Source organism: Coregonus clupeaformis, chromosome 10, assembly GCF_020615455.1.
Source record: "Coregonus clupeaformis isolate EN_2021a chromosome 10, ASM2061545v1, whole genome shotgun sequence".
Classification (NCBI taxonomy): domain Eukaryota; kingdom Metazoa; phylum Chordata; class Actinopteri; order Salmoniformes; family Salmonidae; genus Coregonus; species Coregonus clupeaformis.
Genome location: NC_059201.1, coordinates 28,627,249 through 28,646,750, shown reverse-complemented (window position 1 = coordinate 28,646,750; position 19,502 = coordinate 28,627,249). Strand labels below are relative to the sequence as shown.

The window sequence follows — 19,502 nt, the reverse complement described above, 5'->3', positions numbered from 1 at the left end:
TAAATGGCATATATTATTTGTCCATCAAATCCACAGTCGGGTAGTTACAGTATGTGATAGATAGATTGACCCTGACATGTCTGCCAGGTAACACAATATTTGAACACCTTGACAGATGAGAGTCTGTCAAGGTGTTCAAAGAGACATGCCCTCGTTATACAGACTCATGTCTGAGAGTTCAATGAATAGCTAATGGTTTTTAACATCAGAACAGCCTTAGAATGCTTGACTGGACTTAAATTAATCAAGGCAAAATGGATGATTTTCCAATAGCTTCGGTGGCCCTCAGTGTCTTTCTCCTACGCCACTCAAATCGATCGCCTTGGGTCGGGATCAAGAGTGGAAAGCAATTAGGGTTTACATTTTCATGCTTTTCTGCAGGTGTTCATTTACAATTTGGGGGCATGGATCGATGGCTCACACTGGATAACGGTGAACTCTCCCTACCTCTCTCTGCCTCTCTCTATCGCCCCTCTGGCTGGCATCATGTCCCTCCAGCCTCTTATAGCCAGCAATACTCTCCCACTCCCCAATTAATCTATCTCAGTCAGAGTCTGACTGATTGATTTCCATATCAATCAGTCATGAGTCCTCTCTCACCAGACCAGTAACAAAAACACCAAACTGGGTATAATGAGCTGATTGATCTAATGAAGAGGCCCGGTCAGTCCTTACACAGGGAGATAAGCCTGGCTGTAGTCCCATGGAGACTGGCCAGTGTGTAATGGCAGTAATAAGGCTGGGGAAGGTCAACAGAGCTGGAATAATGAAGCCAGTGTGTAATTATATAGGGGCCGAGACAGAGACCTCAGATCTGAGGTCAGTTTCACAGGCCATTATTCTGTATTAATCGCTGCTCTTCACAGTACCAGTCTGGCTCTTGATTAGCTAGCTATTCAGACACTATCGTTTGGCTTCTCAATCATTACATTGCCAACATGTTACACTCGTAATGACTACCCTGGCACCACAGCCTGTATTTGTGGAATGCAACAAGTGTGTATTTGTGTGTGTATTATGTGTCTATATGCTTCTAAGAGTGTTTCTAAGAGTTATCCGTCTTGAACTGTGCCCGAGCGGTTGTTGGAAAACTGTATCTCTTCTGATGAAAGAGAACGTCTTTGAATTGCCCATTACTTGTCAATTCTAACAATGGCTCTTCCAAAAAAAGAATGTTGAGAATGGATGGAACTTCAAAGTGTTCAGAAGTGAATGAGTCATTGTGGAAGTATGAGTGTAGAACACATAAAGAATAGCCCTGGCTGTCTGAATAACTCCTGCCCCTGGTGAGGAACACGCCAGTTGAAAGGCCAAGTGTCTAATGATGTCTTCTATGGTGGAAGAGCAGGGCGGGATGCGACAAAGTTAGAGGAAGTTAGCTACTGTATCGAGTTCTGGTCTATAACCTCTGACTCATATGCAGCCGGGTATATACAGTGCTTCAGAAAGTGTTGACTTTGACCTTGACTTTTTCCACATTTAGTTGTGTTACAAAGTGGGATTAAATTGGATTTAGTTGTAATTTTTTTGTCAACGATCTACAAAAAATACTCTGTAATGTCAAAGCGGAATGATTAATGATTATATATATACACATATATACAGTCCCAGCCAAACTTTTGGACACACCTACTCATTCCAGGGTTGTTCTTTATTTGTACTATTTTCTACAATGTAAAATAATAATGAAGACATCAAAACTATGAAATAAGACATATGGAATCATGTAGTAACCAGAAAAGTGTTAAACAAATCAAAATATATTTCATATTTGAGATTCTTCAAATAGCCACCCTTTTCCTTGATGACAGCTTTGCACACCCTTGTCATTCTCTCAACCAGCTTAATGAGGTAGTCACCTGGAATGTATTTCAATTAACAGGTGTGCCTTGTTAAAGTTTATTTGTGGAACTTCTTTGCTTCTTAATGCATTTGAGCCAATCAGTTGTGTTGTGATAAGGTAGGGGGAGGGGTGTGGGGTTATACAGAAGATAGCCCTATTTGGTAAAAGACCAAGTCCATATTATGGCAAGAACAGCTCAAATAAGCAAAGAGAAACAACAGTCCATCATTACTTTAAGACATGAAGGTCAGTCAATATGGAAAATGTCAAGAACTTTGAAAGTTTCTTCAAGTGCAGTCGCAAACACCATCAAGTGCTATAATGAAACTGGCTCTCATGAGGACCGCCTCAGGAATGGAAGACCCAGAGTTACCTCTGCTGCAGAGGATAAGTTCATTAGAGTTACCCGCCTCAGAAATTGCAGCCCAAATAAATGCTTCACAGAGTTCAAGTAACAGACACATCTCAACATCAACTGTTTAGAGGAGACTGTGTGAATCAGTCCTTCATGGTCGAATTGCTGCAAAGAAACCACAACTAAAGGACACCAATAAGCAGAAGAGACTTGCTTGGGCCAAGAAACACGAGCAATGGACATTAGACCGGTGGAAATTTGTCCATATTGGATATTTTTGGTTCCAACCGCTGTGGCATTGTGAGACGCGGTGAGGGTGAACTGATGATCTCCGCATGTGTATTTCCCACCGTAAAGCATGGAGGAGGGGGTGTTATGGTATGGGGATGCTGGTGACACTGACTGTGATTTATTTATAATTCAAGGCGCACAACCAGCATGGCTACCACAGCATTCTGCAGAGATATGCCATCCCATCTGGTTTGAGCTTAGTGGGACTATCATTTGTTTTTCAACAGGACAATGACCCAACACACCTCCGGGGGGGGGGAGGGGGGTTGTATCATTTGATTTACACAACATGCCTACCACTTTGAAGATGCAAAATAATTTTTGGGGTGAAACAAACAAAAAATAAGACAAAAAAACTTGAAAACTTGAGTGTGCATAACTTGTCGCCCCCCCCCTCCCCCAAAGTCAATACTTTGTAGAGCCACCTTTTACTTTGTAGAGCCACCTTTTGCAGAAATTACAGCTGCAAGTCTCTTGGGGTATGTCTCTATAAGCTTGGCACATCTAGCCACTGGGATTTTTGACCATTCTTCAAGGCAAAACTGCTCCAGCTCTTTCAAGTTGGACGGGTTCTGCTGGTGTACAGCAATCTTTAAGTCATACCACAGATTCTCAATTGGATTGAGGTCTGGGCATTGACTAGGCCATTCCAAGACATTTAAATGTTTCCCCTTAAACAACTCGAGTGTTGCTTTAGCAGTATGCTTAGGGTCATTGTCCTGCTGGAAGGTGAACCTACGTCCCAGTTTCAAATCTCTGGAAGACTGAAACAGGTTTCCCTCAAGAATTTCCCTGTATTTAGCGCCATCCATCATTCCTTCAATTCTGACCAGTTTCCCAGTCCCTGCCGATGAAAAACATCCACACAGCATGATGCTGCCACCACCATGCTTCACTGTGGGGATGATGTTCTCGGGGTGATGAGAGGTGTTGGGTTTGCGCCAGACATAGCGTTTTCCTTGATGGCCAAAAAGCTCAATTTTAGTCTCATCTGACCAGAGTACCTTCTTCCATATGTTTTGGGAGTCTCCCACATGCCTTTTGGCGAACACCAAATGTGTTTGCTTACTTTTTTCTTCAAGCAATGGCTTTTTTCTGGCCACTGTTTTTTGGTGGGCAGCCCTCTCTTGGCAGGTTTGTTGTGGTGCCATATTCTTTCAATTTTTTTATAATGGATTTAATGGTGCTCCGTGGGATGTTCAAAGTATCTGATATTTTTTTATAACCCAACCCTGATCTGTACTTCTCCACAACTTTGTCCCTAACGTGTTTGGAGAGCTCCTTGGTCTTCATGGTGCCGCTTGCTTGGTGGTGCCCCTTTGCTTAGTGGTGTTGTAGGCTCTGGGGCCTTTCAGAACAGGTGTATATATACTGAGATCATGTGACAGATCATGTGACACTTAGATTGCGCACAGGTGGACTTTATTTAACTAATTATGTGACTTCTGAAGGTAATTGGTTGCACCAGATCTTATTTAGGGGCTTCATAACAAAGGGTGTGAATACATATGCACGTACCACTTTTCTGTTTTTATTTTTTTCATTTCACTTCACCAATTTGGACTATTTTGTGTATGTCCATTACATGAAACCCCCCCAATTTTTTTTAAATTACAAATTGTAATTCAACAAAAGAGGAAAAACGCCAAGGGGGATGAATGCTTTTGCAAGGCACTGTATATATAAATATATATATATATATATATCCTGATTAGATAAGTATTCAACCCCCTGAGTCAATGTTAGAATCACCTTTGGCAGTGATTAATCTTTTGGGGTAAGTCTCTAAAAGCTTTGCACACCTGGATTTGCCCATTATTCTTTTTAAAACTCTTCAAGCTCTGTCAAATTGGTTGTTGATCATTGTTAGACAGCCATTTTCAAGACTTGCCATAGATTCTCAAGTCGGTTTAAGTCAAAACTGTAACTAAGCCACTCAATAGCATTAAATTACATCTTGGTCAGCAACTCCAGTGTATATTTGACCTCGTGTCTTAGGTTATTGTCCTGCTGAAAGGTGAATTTGTCTCCCAGTGTCTGTTGTAAAGCAGACTGAATCAGGTTTTCCTCTATGATTTTGCCTGTTCTTAGCTCTATTCCTTTTCTTTTTATTCCCCCCAAAAACTCCCTAGTCCTTGCCGATGACAGGCATACAGTACCCATAATATGATGCAGCCACCATCGTGCTTGAAAATATGAAGAGTCATACTCAGTGATGAATTTTGTTGGATTTTCCCCAAACATAAGGCTTTTTATTCAGGACAAAAAGTGAATTTCTTTGACACATTTCTTTGCAGTATTACTTTAGTGCCTTATTACAAACAGGATGAATGTTTTGGAATATTTTTTATTCTGTACAGGCTTCCTTATTTTCACTCTGTCATTTAGGTTAGTATTGTGGAGTAACTACAATGTTGTTGATCCATCCTCAGTTTTCTCCTATCACAGCCATTCAACTCTGTAACTGTTTTAAAATCACCGTTGACCTCATGGTGAAATCCTTGAGCGGTTTCCTTCCTCTCCGGCAACTGAGTTAGATCTTTGTAGTGACTGGGTTATTGATACACCATCCATAGCATAATAAATAACTTCACCATGCTCAAAGGTATATTCAGTGTCTGCTTTTTTATACATTTTTTCAATCTACCAATAGGTGCTCTTCTTTGCGAGGCATTGGAAAACCTCCCTGGTCTTTGTGGTTGAATCTGTTCTTGAAAAATCACTACTCGACTGAGGGACCTTACAGATAATTGTATGTGGCGGGTATAGAAATGGGATAGTCATTCAAAAATCATGTTAATCACTATTTGTCATGGGCCTCTCACTCCACCGGGTTACCACCTTAATTTTCTTCCACTCTGCTCACCACTCTCTCTACTCAGCCTAACTAGCTCCACCTGTCCCTGCTCTGCTCTGCTCTAATTACTCTGCCAGCTGCGCTGCATTACCCACTACCTCTCCCAGTATTTAAGGCCCTGTCTTTCAGCTCTCCGGTGTCAGATCGTCTGCAAAGCTCACACCCGGAACCTGTTTGCTCGCGCTTCTGGCTCACCCTGGTTTTGTGACCCCCGGACCTGCCTGTTTTTGGATACTCTTCTGCCTCAGGAGATCCAGACCTGCTTCTGCCATTACGACTCCTGACTACTCTTCAATCCCGGTAACTCTGACCAGCCTTCTGCCTTGCTACTACGTATTTTGGATTTCCCTTGAACTGTACTGCTGCCTGGTTTCATTCCGCCCTGTTGTGTCTGTGTCTCCCCCCAGGACTTCTGGACCACCCACCACCGGCTTCATAGGACGCATCGCTGCCACTGGGGGGGCACAGACCCAGCGCATTGGACGGGATCCCTGTTACCCCTGGAGCCTTCATTCACTCCCTACTTCCCTTTTCCCTTAAGTTTAATAAACTTTCTGGTGTGACGCAATTGTGGTCCTCTGGTCGTCTGTCTGAATCGTGACAGTACGATCTGACCATTATGGACTCAGCGCACACTTTCCCGACAGGGAAACCGATGAGCATGAGCAGCAGTTCCAGCAGCAGCAACAACAACTCGCCATGATCATTCAACTCCTCACCAACCTTACCCCAGCCAGTCTGCCCACCAGCCCAGCCCCCGAGTTACCTGCCCCGGTCATTGCAGCCGCTGCTCCGAACCCAAGATTGGAAACCCCGAGCGGTTCAACGGCGATTCAACCCAGGTCCGGCCATTCCTGACTAGCTGCCGACTTCAGTTCTCCTTGCAGCCAAGGACCTTCGCCACGGAGGGGGCTAAAGTTGGGTATGCCATCACTCACCTGACGGGCCGAGCTCGACTCTGGGGAACAGCAGAGTTCGAACGTCAAACCCCCGCATGTGCTACCTTCGACCTGTTTGCTGAGGAGATGCTGAAGGTGTTTGACCTGGATTCACCCACCGCAGAGGCGTCTCGTGAACTGTTCAGTATTCGACAAGGCAGACGTACAGTCGCAGACCATTCCATCGACTTCCGAACCCTGGCTAGACGAAGTTCTTGGAACACACCATCGTTGGTGGACGCGTTCTTCCATAGTTTGGCTGACTATATCAAGGACGAGTTGGTCTCCCATGAACTGCCTTCCACTCTTGATGAAGCCATCGCACTGACTGTCAGGATCGACAGAAGGATACAGACCCGTCGTCGTGAGAGGGGGCGCCAAGGTCCACCTACTACCGGCATTCGGAGAGATCCGACTGGGCTCCTGTCATCTACTGCCACTCACCCAGGTCAGCTTGATCAGTCTGAGCCTATGGAGATTGGGCGAGCCTCCCTCACTCCTGCAGAGCGCCAGCGCCGCTTCACCTCAAACCTCTGCCTCTATTGTGGAGGTGATGGACATCGTGTGGTAACCTGCCCTTTAAAGGGCCGAAGCTCACCGGGCGTAGGGGGAGTCCGGTTGAGTTCAATGACCATCCAGTCCTCCGACCGCAAACCCCTGCTGCAAGTTCACCTCCGCCTCTCTGACTCAACTCACACCCTGGCTGCTCTGGTGGATTCTGGCGCCGAAGCCAACATAATGGACATCAAGCTGGCACGCCAACTGGGACTGGAGAACCTCCGTTTGACACCTCCTATTCCTGCCCGGGCACTGGACGGACACTTACTCGGATCGGTCACTCATGTCACGGCCCCGGTCTCGATGGGTCTGTCCGGAAACCATCAAGAAACTATCCAGTTTCACCTGCTCCCCTCTCCAGGCCAACCCCTCATCCTGGGTTACCCATGGCTCCGCCCGGCACAACCCTCAGCTCGACTGGGTGACCGGGGTGATCAGGGAGTGGGGAGAGGACTGCCACCGAACCTGCCTGCTTGCTGCCGCACTACCCCCTCGGCCAGTACCTACTAACTCCGCTCCTGACCTCTCCAATGTCCCAGAATGCTACCATGGTCTCAGAGAGGTGTTTAACAAAGCAAGAGCCACATCTCTGCCCCCTCACCGACCGTACGACTGTGCCATCGACCTCCTCCCTGGAACAGCTCCTCCAAGGGGTCGTCTTTATTCGTTGTCTGCTCCTGAAAGAAAGTCCATGGAGGACTACATCAATGGCTCTCTGTCCGCAGGATTAATCCGTTCATCTTCATCTCCTGCTGGTGCTGGCTTCTTCTTTGTGGGGAAGAAGGACGGATCTCTTCGCCCCTGCATCGACTACAGGGGACTCAACGACATCACAGTGAAGAACCGTTACCCTCTGCCTCTGCTCACCTCTGCTTTTGAGTTGCTCCAGGGAGCCACTGTTTTTACCAAGTTGGATCTCAGAAACGCTTACCACCTAGTGCGGATCCGGGAGGGAGATGAATGGAAAACCGCATTCAATACACCAACAGGCCACTACGAGTATCTGGTTATGCCTTTTGGCCTCACCAATGCTCCTGCTGTGTTCCAGGCTCTAGTGAATGATGTACTGCGGGACATGTTAAACAAGTTTGTCTTCGTTTACCTGGATGACATCTTAATTTACTCCAGAAACCTGTCTGAACACACCCGCCATGTCCAGCAAGTCCTTCATCGTCTTCTGGAGAATTCCCTCTACGCCAAGGCAGAGAAATGTGAGTTTCACGTCAAGACAGTGGCCTTCCTGGGGTACATAGTGGCAGAGGGAAGTATCCAAATGGATCCTGCCAAAGTATCAGCAGTCACTTCATGGCCAGTTCCGGAGAACAGAAAGAAGCTGCAACAGTTTCTGGGGTTTGCTAACTTCTATAGGAAGTTTATCCGGAACTACAGTACCGTTGCTGCCCCTCTCACTGCTCTAACCAGCACCAAGCAACCCTTCACCTGGACCCCAGCAGCCGACAAAGCCTTCAGTACCCTCAAGGTGAGGTTCACCTCCGCTCCCATCCTCCAGATGCCTGATGTGGACCGGCAATTCATTGTGGAGGTGGACGCCTCGGATGTGGGAGTTGGTGCTGTGATTTCTCAGTGGGCTGCGGAGGATAGGAAGCTCCATCCCTGTGCCTTTTTCTCACGTCGGTTGTCCCCCTCTGAGTGCAATTACGACATAGGGAACCGTGAGCTGCTGGCTGTGAAGCTTGCCTTGGAGGAGTGGCGTCACTGGCTGGAGGGGTCCACCATTCCATTTCTCGTTTGGACCGATCATAAGAACTTGGAGTACATCCGCACGGCCAAACGGTTGAACTCCAGGCAGTCCCGCTGGGCCCTGTTCTTCACCAGGTTTAATTTCACTCTGTCATACCGGCCTGGATCACGCAACACCAAGCCAGACGCCCTCTCCCGTCAATTCCAGAAGGATGACACCCCCTCCAAGGACCCTGTGTCGATTCTGCCAAGTCCCTGCATCGTTGCAGCTCTGACCTGGGCTGTTGAGGAACAGGTGCTGGAGGCTCTCCGTAACCAGCCAGGTCCCAGCACTTGCCCAGCTGACCGCCTTTTTGTCCCCGAAGACCTGAGGTCCCAGGTCATTCAGTGGGGACATGACTCCCGCCTAGCTTGTCACCCTGGCTCCACCCGCACTTACAACCTGCTCGCCCAGAGGTTCTGGTGGCCCTCTCTGAGGAAGGATGTACGGGAATTCGTCCAAGCCTGCCCCATCTGCAACCAACACAAGTCGTCCTGCCAGCCCCCAGCCGGATTGCTGCAGCCCCTGCCTGTGCCCAGACGTCCCTGGTCTCACATCGCCCTTGACTTTGTCACGGGGCTGCCCCCCTTCAAGTGGCATGACCGTCATTCTCACCATCGTTGACCGTTTCAGCAAGATGGCACACTTCATTCCCCTCCCCAAGCTCCCAACCGCCAAGGAGACCGCCCAGGTGGTCCTGGAACACGTCTTCCGGATCCACGGACTGCCAAAGGATGTTGTTTCTGACCGTGGTCCACAATTCTCCTCCGCTTTTTGGAAGGAGTTCTGTCACCTGCTGGGAGCCACAGTCAGTCTGACTTCCGGATTCCATCCCCAATCCAATGGGCAGTCAGAGCGGGCTAATCAGGAGCTCGAGAAGGCACTGCGATGCATGACTTCACGCAACCCCCACTCCTGGTCGCAGCAATTGACATGGGTGGAGTACGCACACAATTCTCTGACCTGCTCTGCCATCGGTATGTCCCCTTTCCAATGTGTTTATGGATACCAGCCTCCTCTGTTTGCCAGCCAGGAGGAGGAGGTTACTTGCCCATCTGCACTTGCTTTTGCCCGTCGATGTCGCCGCACCTGGTCACAAGCCCGAGCCACACTCCTCAGGTCCGTTGCCAGCTACACTACCGGGGCCAACCGTCGGAGAATTCCTGCTCCCACCTACCATGTTGGTCAAAGGGTGTGGTTGTCATCGAAGAACCTGCCACTCAGGGTGGAGTCGCAGAAGCTGGCACCTCGGTTCATTGGCCCATTCCCTATCATAAGAGTGATTAGCCCAACTGCTGTCCGGCTCCAACTGCCTAATTCCCTGAGGGTGCACCCCACTTTCCATGTGTCTAAGATTAAGCCCATCCATGAGAGTCCGCTGGTCCCTGCTGCGCCTGGTCCTCCTCCTCCACGGCTCGTCGATGGTGGTCTGGTTTACACCGTCCGCCGCCTGCTTCGGTCCAGACGGAGGGGTAGGGGTCTCCAGTACCTCATTGACTGGGAGGGCTATGGACCTGAAGAAAGGACCTGGGTGCCAGCTAGTCGGATTGTGGATAGGACTCTCATCACCGCTTTCACCAACGGCATCCTGATCAACCTGCAATCCGTAGGGGCCGCCCCAGAGGGGTCCCTAACCGTCCGGCCCGCTCGGCTTCCTGTCCTGTGCCTGATCCTGTCTCGGGACCTGTCCCATCTCCCGACCACGGCCCTCCGGCTTCCTCCGAGGATGAGGACGTTCACTGGACCGTTCGGAGGAGTTCTAGCCCTCCTCCGGCTCCCCTCCTCCCGCCCGGCGTGGTGTTGCTCTTGGGACTTCTGGGGCCGTCCCTTGGGGGGGTTCTGTCATGGGCCTCTCACTCCACCGGGTTACCACCTTAATTTTCTTCCACTCTGCTCACCACTCTCTCTACTCAGCCTAACTAGCTCCACCTGTCCCTGCTCTGCTCTGCTCTAATTACTCTGCCAGCTGCGCTGCATTACCCACTACCTCTCCCAGTATTTAAGGCCCTGTCTTTCAGCTCTCCGGTGTCAGATCGTCTGCAAAGCTCACACCCGGAACCTGTTTGCTCGCGCTTCTGGCTCACCCTGGTTTTGTGACCCCCGGACCTGCCTGTTTTTTGGATACTCTTCTGCCTCAGGAGATCCAGACCTGCTTCTGCCATTACGACTCCTGACTACTCTTCAATCCCGGTAACTCTGACCAGCCTTCTGCCTTGCTACTACGTATTTTGGATTTCCCTTGAACTGTACTGCTGCCTGGTTTCATTCCGCCCTGTTGTGTCTGTGTCTCCCCCCCCCCCAGGACTTCTGGACCACCCACCACCGGCTTCATAGGACGCATCGCTGCCACTGGGGGGGGCACAGACCCAGCGCATTGGACGGGATCCCTGTTACCCCTGGAGCCTTCATTCACTCCCTACTTCCCTTTTCCCTTAAGTTTAATAAACTTTCTGGTGTGACGCAATTGTGGTCCTCTGGTCGTCTGTCTGAATCGTGACACTATTATTGCACACAGAGTGAGGCCATGCAACTTGTTATGTGACTTGTTAAGCACATTTTTACTCCTGAACTTATTTAGGGTTGCCACAACAAAGGGGTTGAATACTTACTTATTGACTCAAGTCATTTCAGCTTTTCATTTTTAATTAATTTTAAAACATCAAAAATACTAAATTCCACTTTGACATACTGGGGGATTGTGTGTAGATCAGTGGGGGAAAATTTCAATTTAGTCCATTTTAAATTCAGGCTGAAAACAAGAAGTCAAGGGGTGTGAATACTTTCTCAAAGCACTGTATCTGAGTGAGCCATACTGGGAAGGACAGAGGTCTTCCAATAATTGGATTTGAAGTTCATTTTGTGTGACTTTCTTTAGATGTCATAGGATTTAGACTTTGCACTGTCAACCTTGAGGCAAGGTAATCATTGTAAGCCAGGCCTGTTTTAATGCATCCACACAGACACACAGCCAGCACAATTGTGTGTATAAAGAATAGATGTCCTCTGAATAGTCTCATCGGTGTGTTCCATGTACAGCACCCATGTTATAGAAAAATACCAGTTGCTGTAAATGCAACGTGACTGATTTATTCCTGCACTTCAGGATGATACTACTGCACTGTATTATGAAATATGTAGCATGTCACATCTCCAGATATAATTAAGTGTTTTCTCTTTGAAACATTTATATTACTAATCATGGCAATGGCCTTGCATACAGTATGTTTGGAAAGACAATATATTCTGAAGGGCTTTATCAAACTACTCTGTTTATTCAGAGTGCTTTTGATACTCTGTAGCTGGCTTTATTGAGATGGTTCCTTTGATCAGCAGAGTATGTGGAGGATCAGGCATCTCTTTCTACCCTTGAAGTAGCTAGCGTCCATGTGTGGTTTCCCCCCCCCCCATTCATTTCTCAAATGTACCATGTCAACCTGTCATGCTCAGCATTAACCGCCCGCAGCCAAACACGAGGGTTCATTCCCCATCAGTGGCTAGCACCACGCTAAATATGCTCCAGAGGGAAAATAAATGTGTGTGTATGCTGCATGTGTGTGTATGAGAGAAAGTGTGTGTGTGTGTGTTTTGCTTGTGTCAAGAGATCATCACTGATACAATATACATAGTATGTGAGTGTCTATGTGGCAGAGGGGGTGCAAATAGCATTTTGTCTGTGTGTGTGTGCACGTGTGTGCGCGTTTGTGCGCGTGTGTGTACAAAATGTGTGTGTACAGTGCTTGTGCGCTTGCATATCTCAGAGCAGGATAAAGGCAGCGGTGCAGTGACAGGCATCTAATCTGAGCATATTTGATTGGCCTAGCAGGGTCTGTGAGAAATAAGCCACAGCGTTTGACTTGTTAAAATGGATGTTCCTAACTAAGACCCTTGTTGGCCCTGACATAACTGGGACGTAGTTCTCTTTGTCAATGCTAATAATCAATTCACATGCTGGGAAAAGCTGACAGCACTCCCCCACTGACTGTGTTTGGCGCCATCCTCCAACACAAGTACCACATTCCCATGCATTAATAAATAACCCAATCAGTTACCAATTCCAGAGGAAGCATCACACACAGATACTGAATCCTAATATCTACAAAGGAGTAAACATTACATACAAAACAATGTCATTGGATCTGTTTTATCTTTATGCAGTCCCTTTTCTCTGTTTAGGGGTTTAAAGGTTTGATGGTTTGATGCTAATGACAGTTAATACACCCAGGATTCTGTCTGAATGACTTCATCTGATGAAAGAAGGGTACATCTTGCTACTCATACAGTACAGGACTTGGTGCATGTGAAGGGAAGCTTAGTGTGTGTGTGCGTGCGTATCTGTGTTCATATGTGTACGTGTGTGTTTGTGTGTGTTTGTGTCCAGTGTATGTGTATGGAATAATCACGGCAGGTATCCCCTTGAGGGCGAATTGAGCCAGCCTGGGTAGCAGCATCATTTCTCATTGTAGATTAAGCATTAATAACGGGAGACCTGGGGATGAGTTCCATCTGGGCCAGCTAGGCTAGTGCACCCCACCCCACCGCTGAGGGGATAGTCACAGAACACTGACTACACAGGCCTATAAACCCTCGCCCTCACAGAGTTGAACAAACAACAGAAAACGTTCTCTCTCTCTCTCCCTCGTTTTCTCTCTCTCTCTCCCTCGTTTTCTCTCTTTCTGTCCCTCTCCTTCAGTGGTGCTCACTGCTGGAACATTGCTGCTCAGTGACTTGTCATTTCCATTTTCATCCCCATTCTCTTTATAACAGGTTGTTAATCAATACAGTAACAGGTACAGGGATTCTTCCCTCACTGCAGGAGCCAGGAGCACAGAGGCATGAAGTGTGAACATCTCCCAACCCTCCTTCCCTCCCTTCCCTCCTCTCCATCCTCTCCACTATCCCCCTGTCCTATCTATTCATTCTCCCTTCCCCACCACCTCACTTCCCATCCTCTCCATCCCCTCCTATCTGGATCCTATCAACTGATAACATCAAGGCAGTGTAAATATATAAATCAGTCTAACATATTGCATTCTATCTCTGACCATGTCAGATACAATTCCCTCGTGAATAAAGCTTGTAAGGTTTTTTGTTATGTGGAGGCCATGTTTAGTTAACATAAACAAACAATTTTCCAGAGGGCCATGGTTAAAACATGTTTTCATGGTAGAGTGGAGGAGACATTGTTTGGCTGGCTTTCTAGTCTGTGTGGGGACAAAACTGTCTGCTGGAAAAACTGCACTGCTGTTTTCAAGGTTATAACTCTTTAAATGTTTAGTTCAGAAGGGTTTCCACTTTGTGAAATGCACTGAACATGCTTTCTTAAGTTGGGTGAGTCAACCAAGTTCGGAGTCCTTAGCCTTAAAAGTTTATACAGTTGGTTTTAAGGATGAATTCGCTTAGTTTTCTGTCTCAAGGCTCATATCTAATTCATACTCCAGAACTGATCAAGATGTCAGATGGAGCTAACCAAGCCTATGAAAGAGATTGAAGAGGGCAGACGTACGCCCCGTCATTGTAATGTCATTCATAATGAAGACGTCTCGGTGTCGTTCCTTTGTGAGGCCAGCCTAGATTACTTTCATCTTTGAGGAGTTTGAGGTGAAACAATAAAGACTGCATCAGGATAAATGAATTCTGAAGGCGTGAAGGAGCTGGGCTCTCTGTTCTGTTCTATCTCACTGGGCTTGTGACTGCCTGTGCTCTCTATTTCCCTGTAACCGCGTTGATTCTTTTCCTCAGTTAGGCGTTTCAGGTGTATAAGCCCAGGGGGTCCCAGAGTTGTGTTTTTTATTTATTAATTTATGAACCTAAGCTGCCTTGGACCATGCCATGTGCAACATGGGCCATTCCCAGGTGCTCAACAGAGCACCTGAGGTATTGCTTGTCTCCCACAATCCTTTGCAGCACATACCCAGATTCAACTTAGTCTCCAACTAAGAGTGCTTAATTATCTTAATTGACTTCACTAAGACAGAAGAGAGTCATGCAGAAATGAGCCGTATTAGGAAGAAAAGAGTTGAAACACCTCAGCATGTGGATGTCTCTCTCAAAAGTAATATAATAATTACAAAGTTATAAACTACTGTAAAGAAAAGTACCTCTACACTACATTTAGTGAGCTAATCCTTTTTAGAATAAAGCATCTGACTATTAAGCCAAGGATGGATACAGCACATATGACATACAGTATTTAGTCAAACGAAGCATATCTATTGGTGAAAGTGAATAACATGCTATGAAGATGTCCTTACCGTCCACACAAGAGGGTTTGTTGCGTGTCGTCCCGGCCACTTTTCCCGGTAGACAGGAGCACTTGACGGTCTGGGAGCGCTCTTCGATACGGTTCTTATTACAGCACCGGTGGGCTGCGATCACCTCACACGTACCTCCTTCTAAGGACACACGGGCAGAGGGACAGACGGACACATGGTTAGCCTACCGCAGGGGAGCTGAAGAATTTGATTGGATAATTTCCGTGGAGCATACAGTACACTAGAACGTCGAGAGTAGGATTCATGTTGGATTATGAATTGGTATATGCGGAGGGTAGAAAATGGTATGCTAGAAATGAAATAAATCCCTGCTGTGAATTCAATATTTGAATAAATGATCAACAGTGGGCCATACCTTCTCCTCCCTGCTGAATCCCCCCCCCCTCTCTGTGGATGACTTCGTCAACTATTTTGAAAAGCAGGTTGACGACATCCGATCCTCGTTTGTTAAGTCAAATTACACTGCTGGTCCTGCTCACACTACCCTACCCTATGCTTTGACTTCTTTCTCCCCTCTCTCTCCAGATGAAATCTTGCGACTTGTGACGGCCGGCCGCCCAACAACCTGCCCACTTGACCCTATCCCCTCCTCTCTTCTCCAGACCATTTCCGGAGACCTTCTCCCTTACCTCACCTCGCTCATCAACTCATCCTTGACCGCTGGCAATGTCCCTTCTGTCTTCAAGAGAGCGAGAGTTGCACCCCTTCTCAAAAAACCTACACTCGATCCCTCCGATGTCAACAACTACAGACCAGTATCCCTTCTTTCATTTCTCTCCAAAACTCTTGAGCGTGCCGTCTTTAGCCAACTCTCTTGCTATCTCTCTCAGAATGACCTTCTTGATCCAAACCAGTCAGGTTTCAAGACTGGTCATTCAACTGAGACTGCTCTTCTCTGTGTCACGGAGGCTCTCCGCACTGCTAAAGCTAACTCTCTCTCCTCTGCTCTTGTCCTTCTAGACCTGTCTGCTGCCTTTGATACTGTGAACCATCAGATCCTCCTCTCCACCCTCTTCGATTTGGGCATCTCCGGCGCGGCTCACTCTTGGATTGCGTCCTACCTGACAGGTCGCTCCTACCAAGTGGCGTGGCAAGAATCTGTCTCCGCACCACGTGCTCTCACACTGGTGTCCCCCAGGGCTCAGTTCTAGGCCCTCTCCTATTCTCGCTATACACCAAGTCACTTGGCTCTGTCATATCCTCACATGGCCTCTCCTATCATTGCTACGCTGACGACACACAACTAATCTTCTCCTTTCCCCCTTCTGATAACCAGGTGGCGAATCGCATCTCTGCATGTCTGGCAGACATATCAGTGTGGATGACGGATCACCACCTCAAGCTGAACCTCGGCAAGACGGAGCTGCTCTTCCTCCCGGGGAAGGACTGCCCGTTCCATGATCTTGCCATCACGGTTGATAACTCCGTTGTGTCCTCCTCCCAGAGTGCGAAGAGCCTTGGCGTGACCCTGGACAACACCCTGTCGTTCTCCGCTAACATCAAGGCGGTGACCCGATCCTGTAGGATCATGCTCTACAGCATTCGGAGAGTACGACCCTGCCTTACACAGGAAGCGGCACAGGTCCTAATCCAGGCACTTGTCATCTCCCGTCTGGATTACTGCAACTCGCTGTTGGCTGGGCTCCCTGCCTGTGCCATTAAACCCCTACAACTCATCCAGAATGCCACAGCCCGTCTGGTGTTCAACCTTCCCAAGTTCTCTCACGTCACCCCGCTCCTCCGCACACTCCACTGGCTTCCAGTTGAAGCTCGCATCTGCTACAAGACCATGGTGCTTGCCTACGGAGCTGTGAGGGGAACGGCACCTCCGTACCTTCAGGCTCTGATCAGTCCCTACACCCAAACGAGGGCATTGCGTTCATCCACCTCTGGCCTGCTGGCCCCCCTACCTCTGCAGAAGCACAGTTCCCGCTCAGCCCAGTCAAAACTGTTCGCTGCTCTGGCACCCCAATGGTGGAACAAGCTCCCTCACGACGCCAGGACGGCGGAGTCACTCACCACCTTCCGGAGACACTTGAAACCCCACCTCTTTAAGGAATAGCTGGGATAGGATAAAGTAATCCTTCTACCCCCCCCCCCCCAAAAAAAAATTAATAAATAAATAAATAACATATTGTAAAGTGGTTATCCCACTGGCTACATGTATAAGGTGAATGCACCAATTTGTAAGTCGCTCTGGATAAGAGCGTCTGCTAAATGATGTAAATGTAAATGTAACAGTGCACTATAAATATACATTGTACTAAATACAGTAGAAGTCGGAAGTTTACATACACCTTAGCCAAATACATTTAAACTCAGTTTTTCACAATTCCTGACATTTAATCCTAGTAAAAAATCCTTGTTTTAGGTTAGTTATTTTAAGAATGTGAAATGTCTGAATAATAGTAGAGATAATTATTTATTTCAGCTTTTACTTCTTTCATATCATTCCCAGTGGGTCAGAAGTTTACATACACTCAATTAGTATTTGGTAGCATTGCCTTTAAATTGTTTAACTTGGGTCAAATGTTTTGGGTAGCCTTCCACAAGCTTCCGACAATAAGTTGGGTGAATTTTGGCCCATTCCTCCTGACAGAGCTGGTGTAACTGAGTCAGGTTTGTAGGCCTCCCTGTTCGCACATGCTTTTTCAGTTCTGCCCACACATTTTGTATAGGATTGAGGTCAGGGCTTTGTGATGGCCACTCCAATACCTTAACTTTGTTGTCCTTAAGCCATTTTGCCACAACTTTGGAAGTATGCTTCGGGTCATCGTCCATTTGGAAGACCCATTTGCGACCAAGCTTTAACTTCCTGACTGATGTCTTGAGATGTTGCTTCAATATATCCACATCATTTTCCTTCCTCATGATGCCATCTATTTTGTGAAGTGCACCAGTCCCTCCTGCAGCAAAGCACCCCCACAGCATGATGCTGCCACCCCCGTGCTTCACGGTTGGGATGGTTTTCTTCGGCTTGCAAGCAACCCCTTTTTCCTCCAAACATAACGATGGTCATTATGGCCAAACAGTTATATTTTTGTTTCATCAGACCAGAGGACATTTCTCCAACAAGTACGATCTTTGTCCCCATGTGCAGTTGCAAACCGTAGTCTGGCTTTTTTATGGCGGTTTTGGAGAAGTGGCTTCTTCCTTGCTGAGCAGTCTTTCAGGTTATGTCGATGTAGGACTTGTGTTACTGTGGATATAGATACTTTTGTACCTGTTTTCTCCAGCATCTTCACAAGGTCCTTTGCTGTTGTTCTGGGATTGATTTGCAGTTTGCGCACCAAAGTACGTTCATTTCTAGGAGACAGAACATGTCTCCTTCCTGAGCGGTATGATGGCTGCGTGGTCCCATGGTGTTTATACTTGCGTATTATTGTTTGTACAGATGAACGTGGTACCTTCAGGCGTTTGGAAATTGCTCCCAAGGATGAACCAGACTTGTGGAGGTCTACAATTTTCTAGAATTTTCCAAGCTGTTTAAAGGCACAGTCAACTTAGTGTATGTAAACTTCTGACCCACTGGAATTGTGATACAATAAGTGAAATGATCTGTCTGTGAACAATTGTTGGAAAATTACTTGTGTCATGCACAAAGTAGATGTCCTAACCGACTTGCCAAAACTATAGTTTATTAATAAGAAATTTGTGAAGTGGTTGAAAAACAAGTTTTAATGACTCCAACCTAAGTGTATGTAAACTTCCGACTTCAACTGTAAGACCACTGTGCTTCTTTTAATTCGCTTCTATGGTTAAATATTGTATCTTTTAAAATTATTTGAGGTTAAGAACATTTATGTTGTTTTTAACAACCTGAACTTAACTAAATCATGAGTTCATATCATCATGTACGACATGTAAATGGTAGAAATCCGGCTGAAAAATGATACATTTCACATCATTATAAATGTAAGGCACATAACATGCAATTACTATGTTATCCTCTTCACCACAGCATGCGTTGCAAATTGCCCCTAGAGGCAGTTCGATTATTCAAATTTCACTCTCAGGGTGTTCCTCACTCCATACAAATCACTCCCTGATGATAAGGAAATTATGCTAATGTATCTCTCTTTGCATCCCTGAGATCCTGCATATGATATTCATATGTTCCAGTAGGTGAGACATGCTCCTGGGGTTCAGGAGTGAAGGCCTGGAGATACAGAGCAATTACGCTCCTCTAAGTCTCATTATGACTACACACAACAGGTCTTAACCAGGCCGACTGGGTTAAACCAGCCTCCACTCACTCCACTCACAATGGCTATCCTGCAGAGGTGATATCATTCACAACAACTGCAGCCCAATGGACCTCATTCTGACAAAAGAGAGTGTCATAACAATTCTGAAAGAGGAGGAGAAACATCCCAATGTCACTGGTGGGTCCAATTAACAATAGGGATTGCCCTGGGGAGTGAGGGGCTGATGGAGCCTAGAATGGAGAGAGGAGGACAGAGGGATAGGGGGATGGAGACAGAGGGAGAGGGCAGGGGCCTGACAGAGCCCGCGACTGGGCCGTTGAGTAATGACAGAGACACTGGGAATGCCCCTTTCACACAATTATAAAGTGGTGGGCTAATGCAGCCAGAGGAGATGCAGGAGAGGGGCCCTCCATCACCGTGTGGCCCTCTCCTCTTTATC

General features: G+C 47.1%; 1 protein-coding gene across 2 annotated transcripts in view; it reads right to left on the bottom strand.

Moving 5' to 3' along the window:
- The window catches only part of LOC121574959 (chemokine-like protein TAFA-1), a 259,847-nt gene that overhangs the window by 33,849 nt on the left and 206,496 nt on the right, over positions 1-19,502 (bottom strand). For both annotated transcript variants that reach the window (XR_006002268.2, XM_041887665.2), the window contains exon 3: positions 14,835-14,975. Coding sequence is in view for 1 of the 2 variants with exons in the window: in XM_041887665.2 (XP_041743599.1) it covers positions 14,835-14,975 (141 nt within the window). In the remaining variant the exon portion in view is untranslated. The remainder of the gene's footprint in view (positions 1-14,834; positions 14,976-19,502) is intronic.